At 42.2% G+C, this 14,915-nt stretch overlaps 1 protein-coding gene and 1 pseudogene across 1 annotated transcript; one reads left to right on the forward strand and one right to left on the reverse strand.

Moving 5' to 3' along the window:
* Positions 1-3,656: 3,656 nt before the first annotated feature.
* Positions 3,657-7,595, reverse strand: LOC142391435 (cystatin-like). Its single transcript, XM_075477198.1, has 3 exons — positions 7,268-7,595; positions 4,229-4,339; positions 3,657-4,034 (listed from the first exon to the last, which is right to left on the reverse strand). Exons 1-3 carry the CDS (start codon positions 7,466-7,468, stop codon positions 3,960-3,962), a joined length of 387 nt encoding a protein of 128 aa, XP_075333313.1. The 5' UTR covers positions 7,469-7,595; the 3' UTR covers positions 3,657-3,959.
* Positions 7,596-13,473: 5,878 nt separating this feature from the next.
* On the forward strand, positions 13,474-14,447 carry LOC142391241 (epoxide hydrolase 1-like; annotated as a pseudogene).
* The last annotated feature ends 468 nt before the right edge of the window (positions 14,448-14,915 follow it).

Below are 14,915 nucleotides of genomic sequence, written 5' to 3' on the forward strand. Positions count from 1 at the left end.
ACTCTGAAATGTTTCAGCTAACAGGAAAGTTGTCCACAAGAACAAACACAAGAGGCTTTATGTTTTTAAGCGTAATTTTCTTTCTGAGGGTTCACTCCTCAACCCCAAAAAACTGATTCAACACGCCTAAAAAGACACATATTGACAGATCCGCACTTGCTGAATAAATACCTCCAAAATGAAGCGTCGTTCCAGATCAAATCCCACCTCTCTCCATCTGTGGCGAGTTAAACAATAAGCTCATTAGAATCCAAATAAGCTGTCATTGGAGCAGGAAAATAACATTAGTCTCCATGTGTTGCCGGCGCAGAGGCGAGGGCCAAGGGACCGTCTACAAAGTGCAACACCTGCTCCAGAAATATTCAATAACTCCGCTCTAATGAGTCTTAATGCCACTAAAATCACTGCAGACATCAACGGCCTCCTGTTGGTTCCACAAACACAGCTTGTGCTTCATTTGGTGCGTGTGAGTGTGAGTATGTTGTTCTGAACAATTGACCAACATCTGTATTCCAGACTGTGGTGTCACCTCAGGAGACTCTGATATCGGCTGCTTATACTACAACAGGTGTGTGCAGCAGGAACAGGGAAAGGATGGATGAGATCTTTATGATATGATGGAGGTTGGAGCTTCAACAAGAAGATGAGAAAAGTCTTTATATTTCCACAATTATTTTCTTCATCTTTGACATATCTGTCCTTTTTGTGGCAGTTCAGTAAAAACATAGAGTTTCTGCAGTCCGAGAGGCTAAACTGACATCATGCAGTTTATCTTTACACCACAAGAGGGCAAAAAAGTCTCCTTCCGTCACAGTTCCAGCAGATATTAGTTACATTAGAGCTGAACTGAACATGGATCAGAAACATTTATTCAGTCCTGATCATCAGTGTTTGTCCACTTATGGTAACAAAGACAAACTGGACACATGTGGCACCATTAAAGATGATTTACAGCCCTTAAATGACCTCTCCGTCTCTTCTGTAACTGATGAGTTCAACATGTTGAAGAGCTGTTTGAACCAACTCTGAACTCATTCATTCATTCATTCATTCATTCATTCATTCATTCATTCATTCATTCACATCGTCTCACACTTTGATGGAAACGTGTCCCACAAAGAAAAGTGATCATTCATTTCTTTAGATCTTAAATAATCAGTGTTGATAATCTGAGGCTCTTTTGTACAAATCTAACATATTTTTAATCCTATAAATGATGTGATCATGTGACCGGCACTAAATCAGCTGTCTTCAGATCAAGGTTATCGTTTTATTTGAATAAAATACTTTAGAAAGAATCATTTCAGATGTAGAATATCTAAGTTACACAAAGAGCAGAGAGACCTCGATAAAATGACAAACTGACTTTTCAACAACATCTCTTCTTCTTTTGTGGAGACTCAGAATGTGTCCAAAGTTTTGGTGGACTTTCTTTAAAAAGTGATACATCAGCTATATTCCATCAGATATATTCCATCAGCTATATTCCATCAGCCATATTCCACATCTGCTGAATACAGAAAGTTTGGACGTGTTTGTGGCTGCTGCTGCTGTCCCAGCCATGATGTGTCCACTCTGTGTGTTGTGTTCAGAAAGAAGGATCAGAAATGAGGACAGAAATGAGTGGATCTGAGGTGGAGGCCAGAGGCAGCTGGGAACAGAGGGACAGCAAGATGCTCCTGGACACAACTGATGCATGTTATAGAAACAAGAGTTAAAAAAAAAGATAAGAATGCTCAGTGAGAGCAGCCAAACAACATATTTCCTCTGAGTGAGGAGCTGCAGCAGAGACCTGGGGTTGTTCTTTTTCCAACAGTTGCTGGGTTCCTCATAACTTTCCTTACTGCCAAAAGTAATGGGACACGTGTAGAAACCCTCGGGCAACTCGTCGTCTGCCATGTCACACCACTGAAGTGGAGGAGATGGTTTCTTGGTTTGACTCATTTTGCTTGTTGCTTGTAAGTACTTAAAATCAAAATGACTATTTAAGATAGTATTTAAGTGTTTTTTAGGCGATGTGAAAACCGTTTGCTGTGACTTTCAAATATGCTTCAAAAACTGGACGTGTTTCTTCAGATAAACTCCTGACCAGCTGTGAAAAAGCAGTGAAAATGTCTGGCCTGTATAAACTTTGTGATGTCAAACAAGATCAGAGATGACATGGATTGTGATGTCACTACAGTGATGACATCACAGCTTTGTGAAGGCTTCTGTTCTGTCTCTTCTGGTCTGTGGTTCCAACCACAGATTCTGGATGGAAGTGAAGTCCGGATTCCAGAATGTTGATTTGTGTTCTCTGTTAATCTCTGGACGACTTCAGCTGATTACTTCCTGTCACTGTCACGTTGGAAGGTCCACTTCTGCCAGTTTTTCAGCAGCCAGTATCATGTTTTCCACCAGCAGTGTTTCCCAAGACAGAATAATGTCAGTTTGTTTAAATGTTGCCAAAATAAACTATTACAATTACAACAAACGTCATCTCAGGGCACTTCAGTAATAAAGTCCAATTCAGGCCAATTGGAGTTTAATTCATTGTAATTATAATATAATTAATTCAATTCAGAATGAATCCAATTCATTCATACAGAGCAATTCAAAAACTATTTCCTCGCTAAGGAAACCAACAGATGGCACCGAACTTGCACTATTTCTAATTAGATATAACTTTTTAATAGTTCTAAGATCATATCTTTCTGATTTTATTTGCATTTTACAAAGAGTCCCGAGTAATTATGAAAGTGGGGTTTTAATTTGAGCCTCAAAATAAAGTGATTTTTAGGAGTATGCAGGGATTCATTTCCATCTAATGAACAGGTCAGTTATATTAAACAGTGGGCCGTGTGAGCAGCAATCAGGGGAGTAAGGAGTTCACAGATCATAGACAGAGGCAACCGTCCAACTATTCAAAGCTTCACTGCTGCCTTCCTCTGTAGTTACTGTGTTCCACTTACCTGCCTGCATCTTACGCCCTGCTGCCATGTGCTGGACTTTCTCAGGAGCCGCTTTGCTCACACTTGGGGTCCTGTCTGCTCCAGTAGCCCCTGGCCTCTCTTGCTCTTGAGCGGCCATGATTAGTGCCGCTGTACTGTCTTTCACACCAGTGCAGAAGTGTATCCTTCCATGATAGTTCCTCTTCCCCTTCCCTGGGTTGAACCTGTTTGAGACTAACTCAGCAGTTCATCACTAGGGGCCAACGTCCTCGTGTATTTCCGGATCTTTGCCGTTTCATCCTGGTTAGTGGATCTCACGCTCGCTCGCCCCTGGCATCCCTCCTTCTGCTTAGTGCATCTTAAATCAGGTTATCAGTGCTGGACTTGGGGTGACACCCTCCACGCATTGTGAGGAGCTTCCTGGCCTTGATGTCAGTGGCCTCCATCTTTTTCTTTGGCCAGATTAATAAACCATTGGGATACCTGAAGACTTGACAGGGTGTGTGTTGTTGACTTAGACTTTGTTTTTCCCTTATTCAGCTGACTCTCCAGGACCTGCCTTACTTTTTGTAGGAACTTAACACATGACTTGTGGTAAGAAAGAATTTCCCCAACCTGAATTGCTGACCAATGTTGGTGAAATCACACAATAATAGAGCAGAGCAAAAGCTGAATACCGGATTTACATATGTGACATGGATGCATTCATAAAAGCTCACAAGAAACTTTCATTTTGAAATTGTGCAGGTTTTAATGAGCAATAATCAACAATTTGATACGGGGTGTTCTCTCATTCACCTTGATTAGTTCTAAAGGCATTACAGAGGAGCTGTTCCTCCTAAAGACAACACATCTCTTTATTGCATAGTGTAAAGTTTGAAACATGTTATTCCGCTTACAGGGAACTAACAGAGGAGGAAAAAGGATGCAGCACTTTGTGGTTCATCTGCAGGAAAATACATTTGACTATGGCTGAAATTTATTCTGCAAACCATGCCAATCTAGGTGATTTTCCACAAAGCTTTCTTTCTAGCATTTGATGTCCAACAGCCTGATATCGCTCAACCATGGGCGGCTCCACACAGTAAACGTGCACTGGTAAGGCTGAAAGAGACATTCAGAACACATTTAATGGGACTGAGATTTCATTAATAATGGTACAGATATTGATAGATTTAGAATAAAATTAGACAACTCAACGGTATGACCGCTCAACACGAGGTCTGCTCTAGTGACAGAATACATGGGAATTACTCTTCCAAGAGCTCAAGTCTGAGCCTCTTTATGAGGTCATTTACCTGTGCATTCACCGGGCTTGAGGTGAGGTTACACTCTTCTTTGACAGCGTCCTTTCTGCAGCCGGTTTTTACCAGTTTCACAGTTATGACGTACTTTATCCCTTCAACCACCTGTAAGGTGAAGGCGACACACAGAAATGCAGAATCTGTCACAATTCATTAATGAGGCACTACAGTGATACTCTGGTGGATTTCAAGTCAAATATGCGTGGCCAAGTGTGACTTTAGATGTCTGGGTGGGGTGACCGAGCCGGAAATGACTCAATCTAAATAAGTGCTTCTTTTTATGTTATTTAATTTCAGGGCGGATTTGCTTCAACAGGCTAAAAGACTTGAGTGGATTATGATTTTTGTATGCAAAAGGCCAAACTGTTACGTAACCCCTGACAACCAGTCAAGATGAACGGGCATGTTTAACTAAATATGGATAAAAATGGCATACCTTTGGCTATTTTATAAAATACGGTGGTTGAGCGAAAAGCCTTTAAGGACCTGCACTGACTGCACGTCTAACTGTGTTTGACATTCTTTGATTCATGTGGGAAACTACGGTGGCCGAGAAGGGCAAAACAAAATTACAAACTCTGAAACACTTTTACATTTTGGAAAACAAAATAACATTTCCCAAAACAAATTAACATTAAAGAAAACATTTTTACAAAGTCGACAATATTACGGAAAGGGAGGTTCCAAACCTCCAAGCTCCAAGGTTGACGCGGAAGTTATAACGGAAGCCTTCGATTTGAATTCATAGTGATCCAAGATGAACAGCGATATAGCAGCGTTTCAAAACGGTGCTATATCAAATCAAAGGCTTCCGTTATAAGGCTTCCGGGTCAACCTCGGAGCTTGGAGGTTTGGAACCTCCCTTTCCGGAATATATATATTTTTTTAAATCTTTATTAGTAATACAATAAAATAACAATTTACAAAAGTGAACATAACGCCAAAAAGAAGATAGCCAGGAGGAGCATAGGAATAATAATAAAACGAAGAAGATGACCTTCATGATGCACTTACACAAAAAAAGCTAATGAACACAAAGACATATGTGCCAAGGAATCTCTTGTAACAAAAAAATAAAAATAAAATAAAAAATAAAAAAATTAGGGATTATGACAACAGTTCGTCCAAAATCCCAAGTTGGGAACAGGCCCATATAGTTGTTTTTGCTTTTTTATTAGTTAAAGGTCTAATTGTAAGAAGGTATTGCTTTAATTCAACCAAAAAGACAAAAAAGAGGTTTTCTTTTCAAAAATTTGTGTTTGTGTATGTGAAATTTAGCTTTAAAAAGAAGTAGATTAATAAAGAAAATCTTTGGATTCATTTTAGCACTTTGTTGATAGCCAAATAGGACATGTTCCCAGAACAACTGAAAGCTTGCAAAAATTTTTAAATCAATAGAATTACAAAAATGTTGCCAGAACTCTTTAGAATGAGGACATAACCAGAACAAATGAGTGATGGACTCGGGGCAAAGATCACTGAAGGTACAGTTCACATTACTGTTTGAGTTGAATTTCTTCAGGTAGTCTTTACCAGGGTAGATCCTGTGAATGAGTTTATAGAACACTTCTTTTACCTTGTTGGTGAGAATAAAATGATTTGGGAGCAACCAGGTAGATTTCCAAGATATATCAGATCGAAAACGATTCCAAAATTGAAAGACAGCAGGAGTAGGAGTCGTCTCCTTCTGAAACAAGGATCTGATTGATTTGTTGTTGTTACGAAGAAGAGGGTTGAAGCATATTTTACCAACAGGAGAATGTAGAGGAGTAAGAGTTGGAGAATGAAGATAACTGAGTCTTGTCCTCTGTTTGAATAACATGCAAATCTTTGTAGAAATAGCCTCGAAAACTTTTGCGTATTCTCCATGAGAAATGGGAAAATTAAATTTAGATAGGAAATCCTCATAACTTAGTAACATTCCAGTACTGTTAAACAGTTGATCTACCAGAATAATGTTATGATTAAACCAGGTATCCAAAAACAAAGTTTCCTTCTTAAATAAAATGTCCTTATTATTCCATATGATGTATCGATGAGGAGAGAAATTGTGCTTGTAGATAAGTAACCATGATAAAAAGGCCTGACGGTGAAAACTAGAGAGTTTGATTGGAAGCTTCTGTATATCAAAGTTACAAACCAAAAAGAAATTCAAACCGCCGAATTTAGAAAAAATATGGAGAGGTATAATGTTCCAAATTGAGGCTGGAGATTTAAAAAAATTGACGAATCCACTTTATCTTAAAGGTGTTATTCAAAATGGAGAATGATAAACAGTTCAGTCCTCCGTTTTCATACGAGTTCATTAGAGTAGATTTCTTAATATAGTGAGTCCTATTTTTCCAGACAAAATTAAATAATAACTTGTCAATTTCTCTCTCAGCTTTATTGACAACTTCTAACGCCTGCGCAGCATAAGTAAGCCTGGAAATGCCTTGGGCCTTAGTAAGCAGAATACGACCACGCAGTGAAAGATCTCTTACTAACCACTGATTGAGTCTTTTTCTAGTCTTTAGAATAAGAGGGTCAAAGATCAGAGAGCTTCTTTTTTTCTGATCCTTTGTGATGGTTATACCTAAATAGACGACCTCATCTTTAACTGGTATGCTCTCAATTGAGGTTTTGGAACAGTCCTTAAGAGCCATTATTTCACATTTCTTAAGGTTGAGATAAAGACCAGAAGCTTTAGAGAAAATGCTAATTTCATTGATGGCTAAGGGGATTCGATTCTCGTCCTTTAAAAATAAGGTAGTGTCATCCCCCTTTCCGTAATATTGTCGACTTTATAAAAGTGTTTTGTGAAACAAATGTTAATTTGTTTCGGAACTTGTAAAAGTGTTTCGCGAAATGTAATTTTGTTTTCTGAAATGTTAATTTGTTTTGGGAAATGTTAATTTGTTTTGGGAAATGTTATTTTGTTTTCCAAAATGTAAAAGTGTTTCAGAGTTTGTAATTTTGTTTTGCCCTTCTCGGCCACCGTAGGAAACACTCTGTTAAATCAAAAATACATCCACAGTTCAAAGCGGGACCTACCTGGGACTGAGCCCTGACCACCTCTACGACATTGTGGAGGTAAATGTCGTTAAGGCGTCTGTTGTGTTGGACCACGGCGAAGTTCAGAGCATATTTGACCCCTTCGTCGTTGATATCTGCGTCGCTAATGCCCCCCGGGATACCGCTCCACACAACTGCAAAAACGGCCGCAAGACGGGGGAAAACAAGAGTCCACTGCATCTTTCTGCGGGTAAAACTTTACGGACACTAAACACCAAACAACAGGAACAACTAAATCACACCCGACGACGGCGCAGTTTTTATTGAAAACAACGACGTCACGGCGGCTCGGCACGCGGGAGTGGTGTGTCTCACAGCCAATCTTCTTCTTCTTCTTCTTCTTTGGAGGCTTTATGGGCGAGTAGCGCTCAGTTTAGGCGCATGTCCGCCCCCTACTGTCCTATAAGAAACATAGTTTTCTTTCCCTTGGTCTCTGGTATTTGTGGAGGGTAACGTGTATGTCTGAAGTAAGTGCGTGTGAGGCGTGTGTGCGTGCATAGCCAATCTAGATTCTGTCAAATAATCCTGTTTCCTTTAGATAGGTGAAAAACATACTCTGTCTAATACAAGTGAAAAAATTAACTAGACTGATTGCCTTACCCTGACTCCTAATCTCTTGGAGAATTTGTCTCCTCTGAAGTACATATTTACCACAATGAAGTAATGCATGTTCCACTGATTCTGGTTCCCTGCAATGCTCACAGAGGCCTGATGGGTGCTTCCCTATGCGTTGAAGATTCTTATTTAAACAAGTGTGACCTATTCTGAGTCGAGTGATTACTCTCTCCTCCTTAGTACCTCTGATTCCTGTCCTTCCCTTTAAACCCACAGTTTTCTGAAAAATAAACAGATGCCTCCCCTTCATAGCCCTTTCCCAATTGCCCTGCCATTCCTTAATAAAATAATCTTTAATAAGAGACTTACTTTCTGCTCTACTGATAGCGACGTCCATAAATGGACCGTCTGCCACCACTGCTTTCTTAGCCATCTGGTCAGCTTCCTCATTACCCTCAATACCCCTGTGGGCTGGGACCCACATAAATGAGACTTTCGTATTACGATGTTGCCTATAAAGGCTCTCAAAGGTCTCAACAATTAAATCTTGTCTACTAGTAGACCTGAAGGATTTGATAGCTTCTAGCGCAGAGCTTGAATCAGAGCATATAATTACCTCCTTTATGTTGGCACTCTCTAACCAGTGAAGGGCTGCTAAAATTGCCAACAACTCCACTGTAAAGACTGCTAGATTATCTGGTGTCCTCTTTTTAACAGAAACATGCAGAGATGGGATGACATAAGCGAAGCCTGTGCAACCCAAATTGGGGTCCTTTGAACCGTCTGTGAATACAGAAATACAGGAGCCATACACTAGTCTTAACCTCTCCTCCACAAGCTGAATTACGTCAGTGGGTGGCTTGCGTGACCTCACCCTATCCAGAATACTGAAGTCCACATTAACAGATGGAAACAGCCATGGAGGAGTTACCGACCACGCCACAGAGGGGGAAAACCGCATCCGAGTGAAAGGCATCAATTCTGCAAGCCTATTTCCTCTCCATGCAAAACATTCCTGCTTTGCCCTCTCACTCTCCCAACACTGCTGCAAAGTGTTAACTGCAGGGTGGAGATTCCCTAAATGCCCTTTGAGATTAACCCAATAGTGCATAATTAATTGCTTTCGTCGCAGAGCTAGGGGCATTTCACCCACCTCTACCTGAAGAGCTGCTACAGGGGAAGTCTTAAAAGCACCGCAGCACAGCCTCAGTGCCTGCGCCTGAATCACCTCCAACTTTTTAAGAGTTGATATTGCTGCTGAGTCATAAACCACACAACCATAATCCAGTACAGACCTAATCAACACTATATAGATTCTTTTCAAGGCTGATTTACTGGCCCCCCAATCCATCCCCCTTAGACACCGCATCACATTTAAGACTCCCTTACATTTTGTAACCGTGTGCGAAATATGAGTTCTCCATGTCAACTTAGAATCCATCCATATACCTAGGAATTTAAATTCCTTAACTTGTTCAATTACCTGGTCATACATTCTCATTTTTACTTTCACATTCCTCTTCCTTGTAAAGAGTAACATTTTAGTTTTCTCAGTTGAGAACTTAAAGCCCCATGCGTATGACCACTTCTCCACAGAACGGATTGCCTCCTGCACTTTCAAGACTATATGATTGACATTTCGTCCCCGCTTCCATACTGCCCCATCATCTGCAAACAATGAGCAACCAACACCATCATCAACCTGCTTGAAGACATCATTAATCATAATAGAGAAAAACAGAGGGCTTATTACACTCCCTTGGGGAGTCCCATTCTCCACTGCGTATCGCCCTGACAAGGCCCCTCCTATTCTAACTTGAATGAGTCTATCAAATAAGAAATCCTTAATCCAATTAAAAACCCGCCCTGATACGCCAAGTTCACTTAATTTGATCATCAGACCCTCTTTCCATACCATGTCATACGCCTTTTCTACGTCCAGGAACACAGCCAAGACTGACTCCTTGTTAGCCTGGGCCTTTCGAATTTCTGTCTCCAAACAAACAACTGGGTCCATAGTTCCTCTCCCCTTTCTAAACCCACTTTGTAACACTGACATACAACCTTTACTTTCCACATGATACAATAGCCTTTCAGCAATCATCCTTTCCATTATCTTCCCCATATGTGACGTAAGTGCAATGGGCCTATAATTGCACGGGTTCGAAGGGTCCTTACCTGGTTTCCTTATCGGGATAATAATAGCCTCTTTCCAGCTTTTGGGGAGAATGCCCAGCTCCCACACCTTATTATAGAATCCAAGGAGCTTGGCTATAGCCATTGGCCCCAGCTGCTTGAGCATGGCATAACAAACATCGTCTTTACCTGGAGCTGAGTTACCAGACCTCCCTATAGCCCTTTCCACCTCCACCCGAGTAAACCGGACATCTATTGTACCCCCATTTCCTTCCCTCCATCTAAGTACATCTGGGTAAGCCGCTTTTGTCTCCTCCCGTCCCTGCTTGCCCAAGACTGTCAGATTATCAGAGCTATGTATTTTAACCAGGGCCTTGGCTATCATTTCAGCCTTTTCTTCATCAGCCACTGCAACTACCTCTTGTAATTTAAGGACAGGGTATTGCCGTTCTCTACGAATTCCCCTCATACTTTTGATTGCACCCCAAACCTCCCCTACCGCCGTTTTCCTCCCTATCCCATCACAAAACTTACTCCAACTTTCCCTCTTTGTCTGTCTCACAACCCTTCGTGCAATAGCTCTCGCCTTTTTATATGCCACTAAATTTCCAAAGGTCAAAGTTTCTCTTACAACATTCAGTGCTAGATTTCTCTCTTTGATTGCCTTACTACATTCCTCCGTCCACCATGGAACAGCCTGTCTCTTCATTCTACCACTACTCTTCGGGACACAGCGTTCTGCAGCCTCTATTAAAACTTTTCTTATTCCTTTATCCATGGCTTCAATATCCTCATCAATCTTAATCTTATCCATCTCCCTTTCAGCAATATATTGAAAAAGTTTCCAGTTAGCCTTACCAAATATCCACCTGTTACCAATACCTCCCTGGGTTACAATCCCCCTCAGTAAAAGTCTACTTTCTACTGGAAAATGGTCACTACCCACCGTTGAATCCTCCCTCACCTCCCATTCACAGAACTTTGCAATGTTGCTACTCACCAACGTTAAATCTAAAGCTGAAGTATTTCCAGTGCGCACATCAATTCTGGTTCCTCGCCCATCATTAAGGCAGACCAGATCTTTCTCCTCCATCAACTGTTCCATCACATCCCCATTCGGCTCATCTCTAGTGCCCCCCCATAAAGTGCCATGTGCGTTAAAGTCACCACATAATACCACCCTTCTATCCCCAATACCCTCTATAGACAATAGTTTATTCAAATCCAGAGCCTTACATGGGTTGTAGTAATTAATAACACTTAACTTACCCTCTTCTGTCCAAACCTCCACTGACACATACTCTTGGTCCTTACCTATACCTACTTCTTTGAATGAGACACCCTCCTTTATAAACGATGCACAACCTCCACCACCCCCTTCTTTCCTGTCACACCTAACAGCCACATATCCACTAATTCTAAAATCCAAGTTCGGCCGCAACCATGTCTCCTGGACACACACCACATCCGGTTTATGAGGTAAATCATCAATTAATTTCTTAAACTCCTGCCCATTAGCGATCAGGCTCCTAGCGTTCCATTGAAGAACAAAGAACATGAAATACCTATCCACCTGGCTTCTCTGATCTAGCCTGATAATACAACTCCTTACTTACCTCTTCCCACGTCAAATCCTTCAGCCCCAGGTTACACATCGCAGCTTTCACTATTATTTGTGTCCTTTCTGATTTAGATTTCACTTCCATAGTTGAGTTAACGACCGCCACCACAAACGTAACTAACTTTTTTAAGTCGACTAAGATCTCCTGATGTAACTTATCAGGTTCTGTCCTGATTCCTTGGCTACGCTCAATCACTTCTCCTCCCCCTCTGACTGGCTTAACCATCTTAGCCGCCGCCGCATATGTGATCATCCGCTTTGCTCTCACCTGTTGTATCTCCTTCTGCCTTTTTACTTCTTCGCACCCTCTAAAGGCCACACTATGCTCCCCTCCACAGTTGCAACACACCGGCTTCACACGCTCACATTCAGAATATTCATGGTCCTCTCCGCATTTAGCGCACCGGCGCTTTCCATTACACATTTTTGCTATGTGCCCAAACCTCTGGCATTTATAGCACCGCACCGGCCTGGGCACGTATTCACGCACAGTATAGCTTACCAGACCCAAAAACACCCTCGATGGCAGTACTTCTTCCTCAAATTCCAGCAGGACACCTTCGCAATCTCTCCTCACACCTTCGCAAAAAACTTGCATACGTTTCACCCCTCTCAGCCTACCTCCCTGTAGGTTGGCCTCCACCTCCAACATGGACATCTCCAGTGGAACTCCCCATATCACCCCTTTAGGCAATCGGCCACGCACTCCCACATAGCTTGTACTAACCACTTTGCGTTGCTCTATAGTCTTCAGACCAAACGCACGCTCGCCTTGCATCTTATCTCTGCATATCACCAGCAAATTTCCATCATTTAACACTACTCCTTGGATGATATCCCCAACCTCTTTCTTTAATACATTTGTCAAAAAAACTGGATTCATGGTTTTAATCCCTCCCTGTTCCCCAAACCTTAAGATGACTTTAACCTCAATATTCGCTACTTCTCTGTCTTGTGTAGGTCTTACCTGTCCTTCACTGTCGCTCGCCTCCACTGTTTTACTGCCTTGCCCCTGCATCGTTTGACTATCTGCTTGGTGTGAGTCCATGTCATCCATTTCACTGCCACTTAATTCCCCTTCCCCCGACTCTGGCTCTTTCCCAGGACTGTTTGTAGGAGTTTTCTTCCTCTTTTTACCCATTTGCAGGAAGAAAAAAGAACTGAGTCGCCTGCGTCTAACTGCTGGAAAGTGAAAGTTTGTCCCGCAGTTTAGCACAGGGCTAACAGCAACAACACTGCTCTCAAGTCGCTCGTTCGTTCAGGGGGCGGTCCGTCGCAAAACGAGTCACGTCCTCCCTCCACAGCCAATCACCAATGTCTGCAACAGATGACAGGTGTCGTGCCAAAAAGTTATTGTCTGCCAGAATCTGATTCCCGGCCGCGGGAGCGCGCACAGCAGCCCATTGAGCGGTAGCGCAAAAGCGTCTGCTTTTCTCTGGGTTAAACGGTCATAATATGGAGATACACACAACTGCATGCTAATGTAATTATAGCAAAAGCACGTGTCTTCAAAGTTCAACGTTCGTTGTTCCGTAATTATTACAACTGTGGCCAAAAGAAGTGCATTTTGTAGCAGACAGACAATCACTTTTTGGCACAACCGGCAGAGAGATCCCCCCCCCCCCCCTCCTTTTCTTTCTGCACCTTTTCCCGGTTGGATCACTCATATTTGGCGTTTTGACTGAGGTTAGGTTCGGAAACACCAGCTCGAGACCCAACAGACACGTCAAGCGTGACAGCGAAGGTACGTCTAAACGCACCGTAACAAAAGCTGTGGAAGCACTGTTTAGAAGATTAAACTTTTCCCAACCTCTGTCCTATTAGAGCGGGTCAAAAGTCACCCGTGAGCTCTCACATTGCTTTGAACGGCACGATGCAGAGGCTCCAGCTTTTGAAGTAAGAAGTGTTTTTACCAGTCATACTCAACTTTTAGAGCGACTTAAACAGATGTAATGGCACACAATGAGATTTTTCCTAATTAGTACCCCCCTCCACACTCTGCAGGGACACTTTCCTTGGCCTGGACGTTGTGCAACAACAGCTTCTAATCGGGTCTGCTGTGGCAGCAGGGGGAATACTGGCTTATGCAGTGCACAGGAGGAGCAGGCCGAAAACGATCCCTTTGGGGAAGGGTGGTGGGGATCAGGAGAAAAGCCACAGTCAGAGGATGATAAAATATATCCATTTACAGTGCACACCTCAGATAAAGAGATCGAGGTGGTTTTATGTTTAAACTAACTTGATTACCTTTTAGATATGACAATAGAAAGTCTTTAATTCTGCCATGTGAAGCAGTCGGCACTTGTTTTTTTGTTTTTTTTGTTCTAACAGGACCTCCATGAGCGCATTGACAGAACCCGCTACAGCGACCCTTTAGAAGACAGCTGCTTCCAGTATGGATTCAACTCCACTTATCTCAAGAAAGTGGTGTCCTATTGGAGGACTGGAAAAAGCAGGTGGCGGTGCTTAACAAATATCCACACTTCAAAACCAAAATCGAAGGTGAAGCTCCTTGAGGAATAAACCAAAAAAAGTTTCATGTTAAGAATTGGCCAAGAATGGCCCCACATGTTTTTCTGCCTTTGTTGGGGTGCAGGACTGGACGTGCACTTCATCCATGTACGCCCACCTTCCAGTGGGAATCGGAGGGTTCTGCCACTCATGCATGTTCACGGCTGGCCAGGCTCCTTTTATGAGTTCTACAGGGTCCTACCACTTCTGACACAAAACCATGATAGCGTAGCGTTTGAGGTCATAATCCCATCTCTCCCTGGCTACGGCTTCTCAGAAGCCCCTCATAAAAAAGGTAGATCATTCTAAATAAATGTAAACGCCTCTCAGCTTGGACTACGGTCAAATGAGTAATAAAATCTGACAGGTAACCAGGGAAGGAAGGACAAGAGGCAGGGAGGTGGGCAGCCACTGTGTGGCCTGGTGTGGGAATAACACCTCAGCTGCTGATTTTAGGAGGAGCACCAATAAGCCAAACAGCGTCTCCATCCCAGGAGAAGAGGTGGTTGAGGAACACCTGGAGGTTACCTGGGCAGCAGACTGTACTGGATATGCAACTCTGAAGCTGTCTAAAAAAAGGACAGACCAGACTGTACTTTTTTTTTGTATTTCTGCTGCTGGAGATGTATCTGAGTAATATCCAAGAGGCAGGCTGGTGTATAAAAGAAAATGAAACCTCTTATAAGATCAGTCATTGTGACATTCTTTTTGTTGTACAACGTCCAGTGACTTTAACCTGTAATTCAGTCTATTGTAAACATTTGTGAAACTAATGATGGCAAGAAATTTGACTTTAAAGCAGTT

Source organism: Odontesthes bonariensis, chromosome 11 (genome assembly GCF_027942865.1).
Source record: "Odontesthes bonariensis isolate fOdoBon6 chromosome 11, fOdoBon6.hap1, whole genome shotgun sequence".
Taxonomy (NCBI): Eukaryota; Metazoa; Chordata; class Actinopteri; order Atheriniformes; family Atherinopsidae; genus Odontesthes; species Odontesthes bonariensis.

What these genes read in the sequence shown, in the direction of transcription:
- LOC142391435 (XM_075477198.1), bottom strand. Translation starts at nt 7,468, where the DNA reads ATGCAGTGGACTCTTGTTTTCCCCCGTCTTGCGGCCGTTTTTGCAGTT. An exon ending in TGGTCAGGGCTCAGTCCCAG is followed by an intron (nt 4,340 to 7,267) that starts GTAGGTCCCGCT and finishes TTCACCTTACAG; the next exon opens with GTGGTTGAAGGGATAAAGTA. An exon ending in CAAGCCCGGTGAATGCACAG is followed by an intron (nt 4,035 to 4,228) that starts GTAAATGACCTC and finishes TGTCTCTTTCAG; the next exon opens with CCTTACCAGTGCACGTTTAC.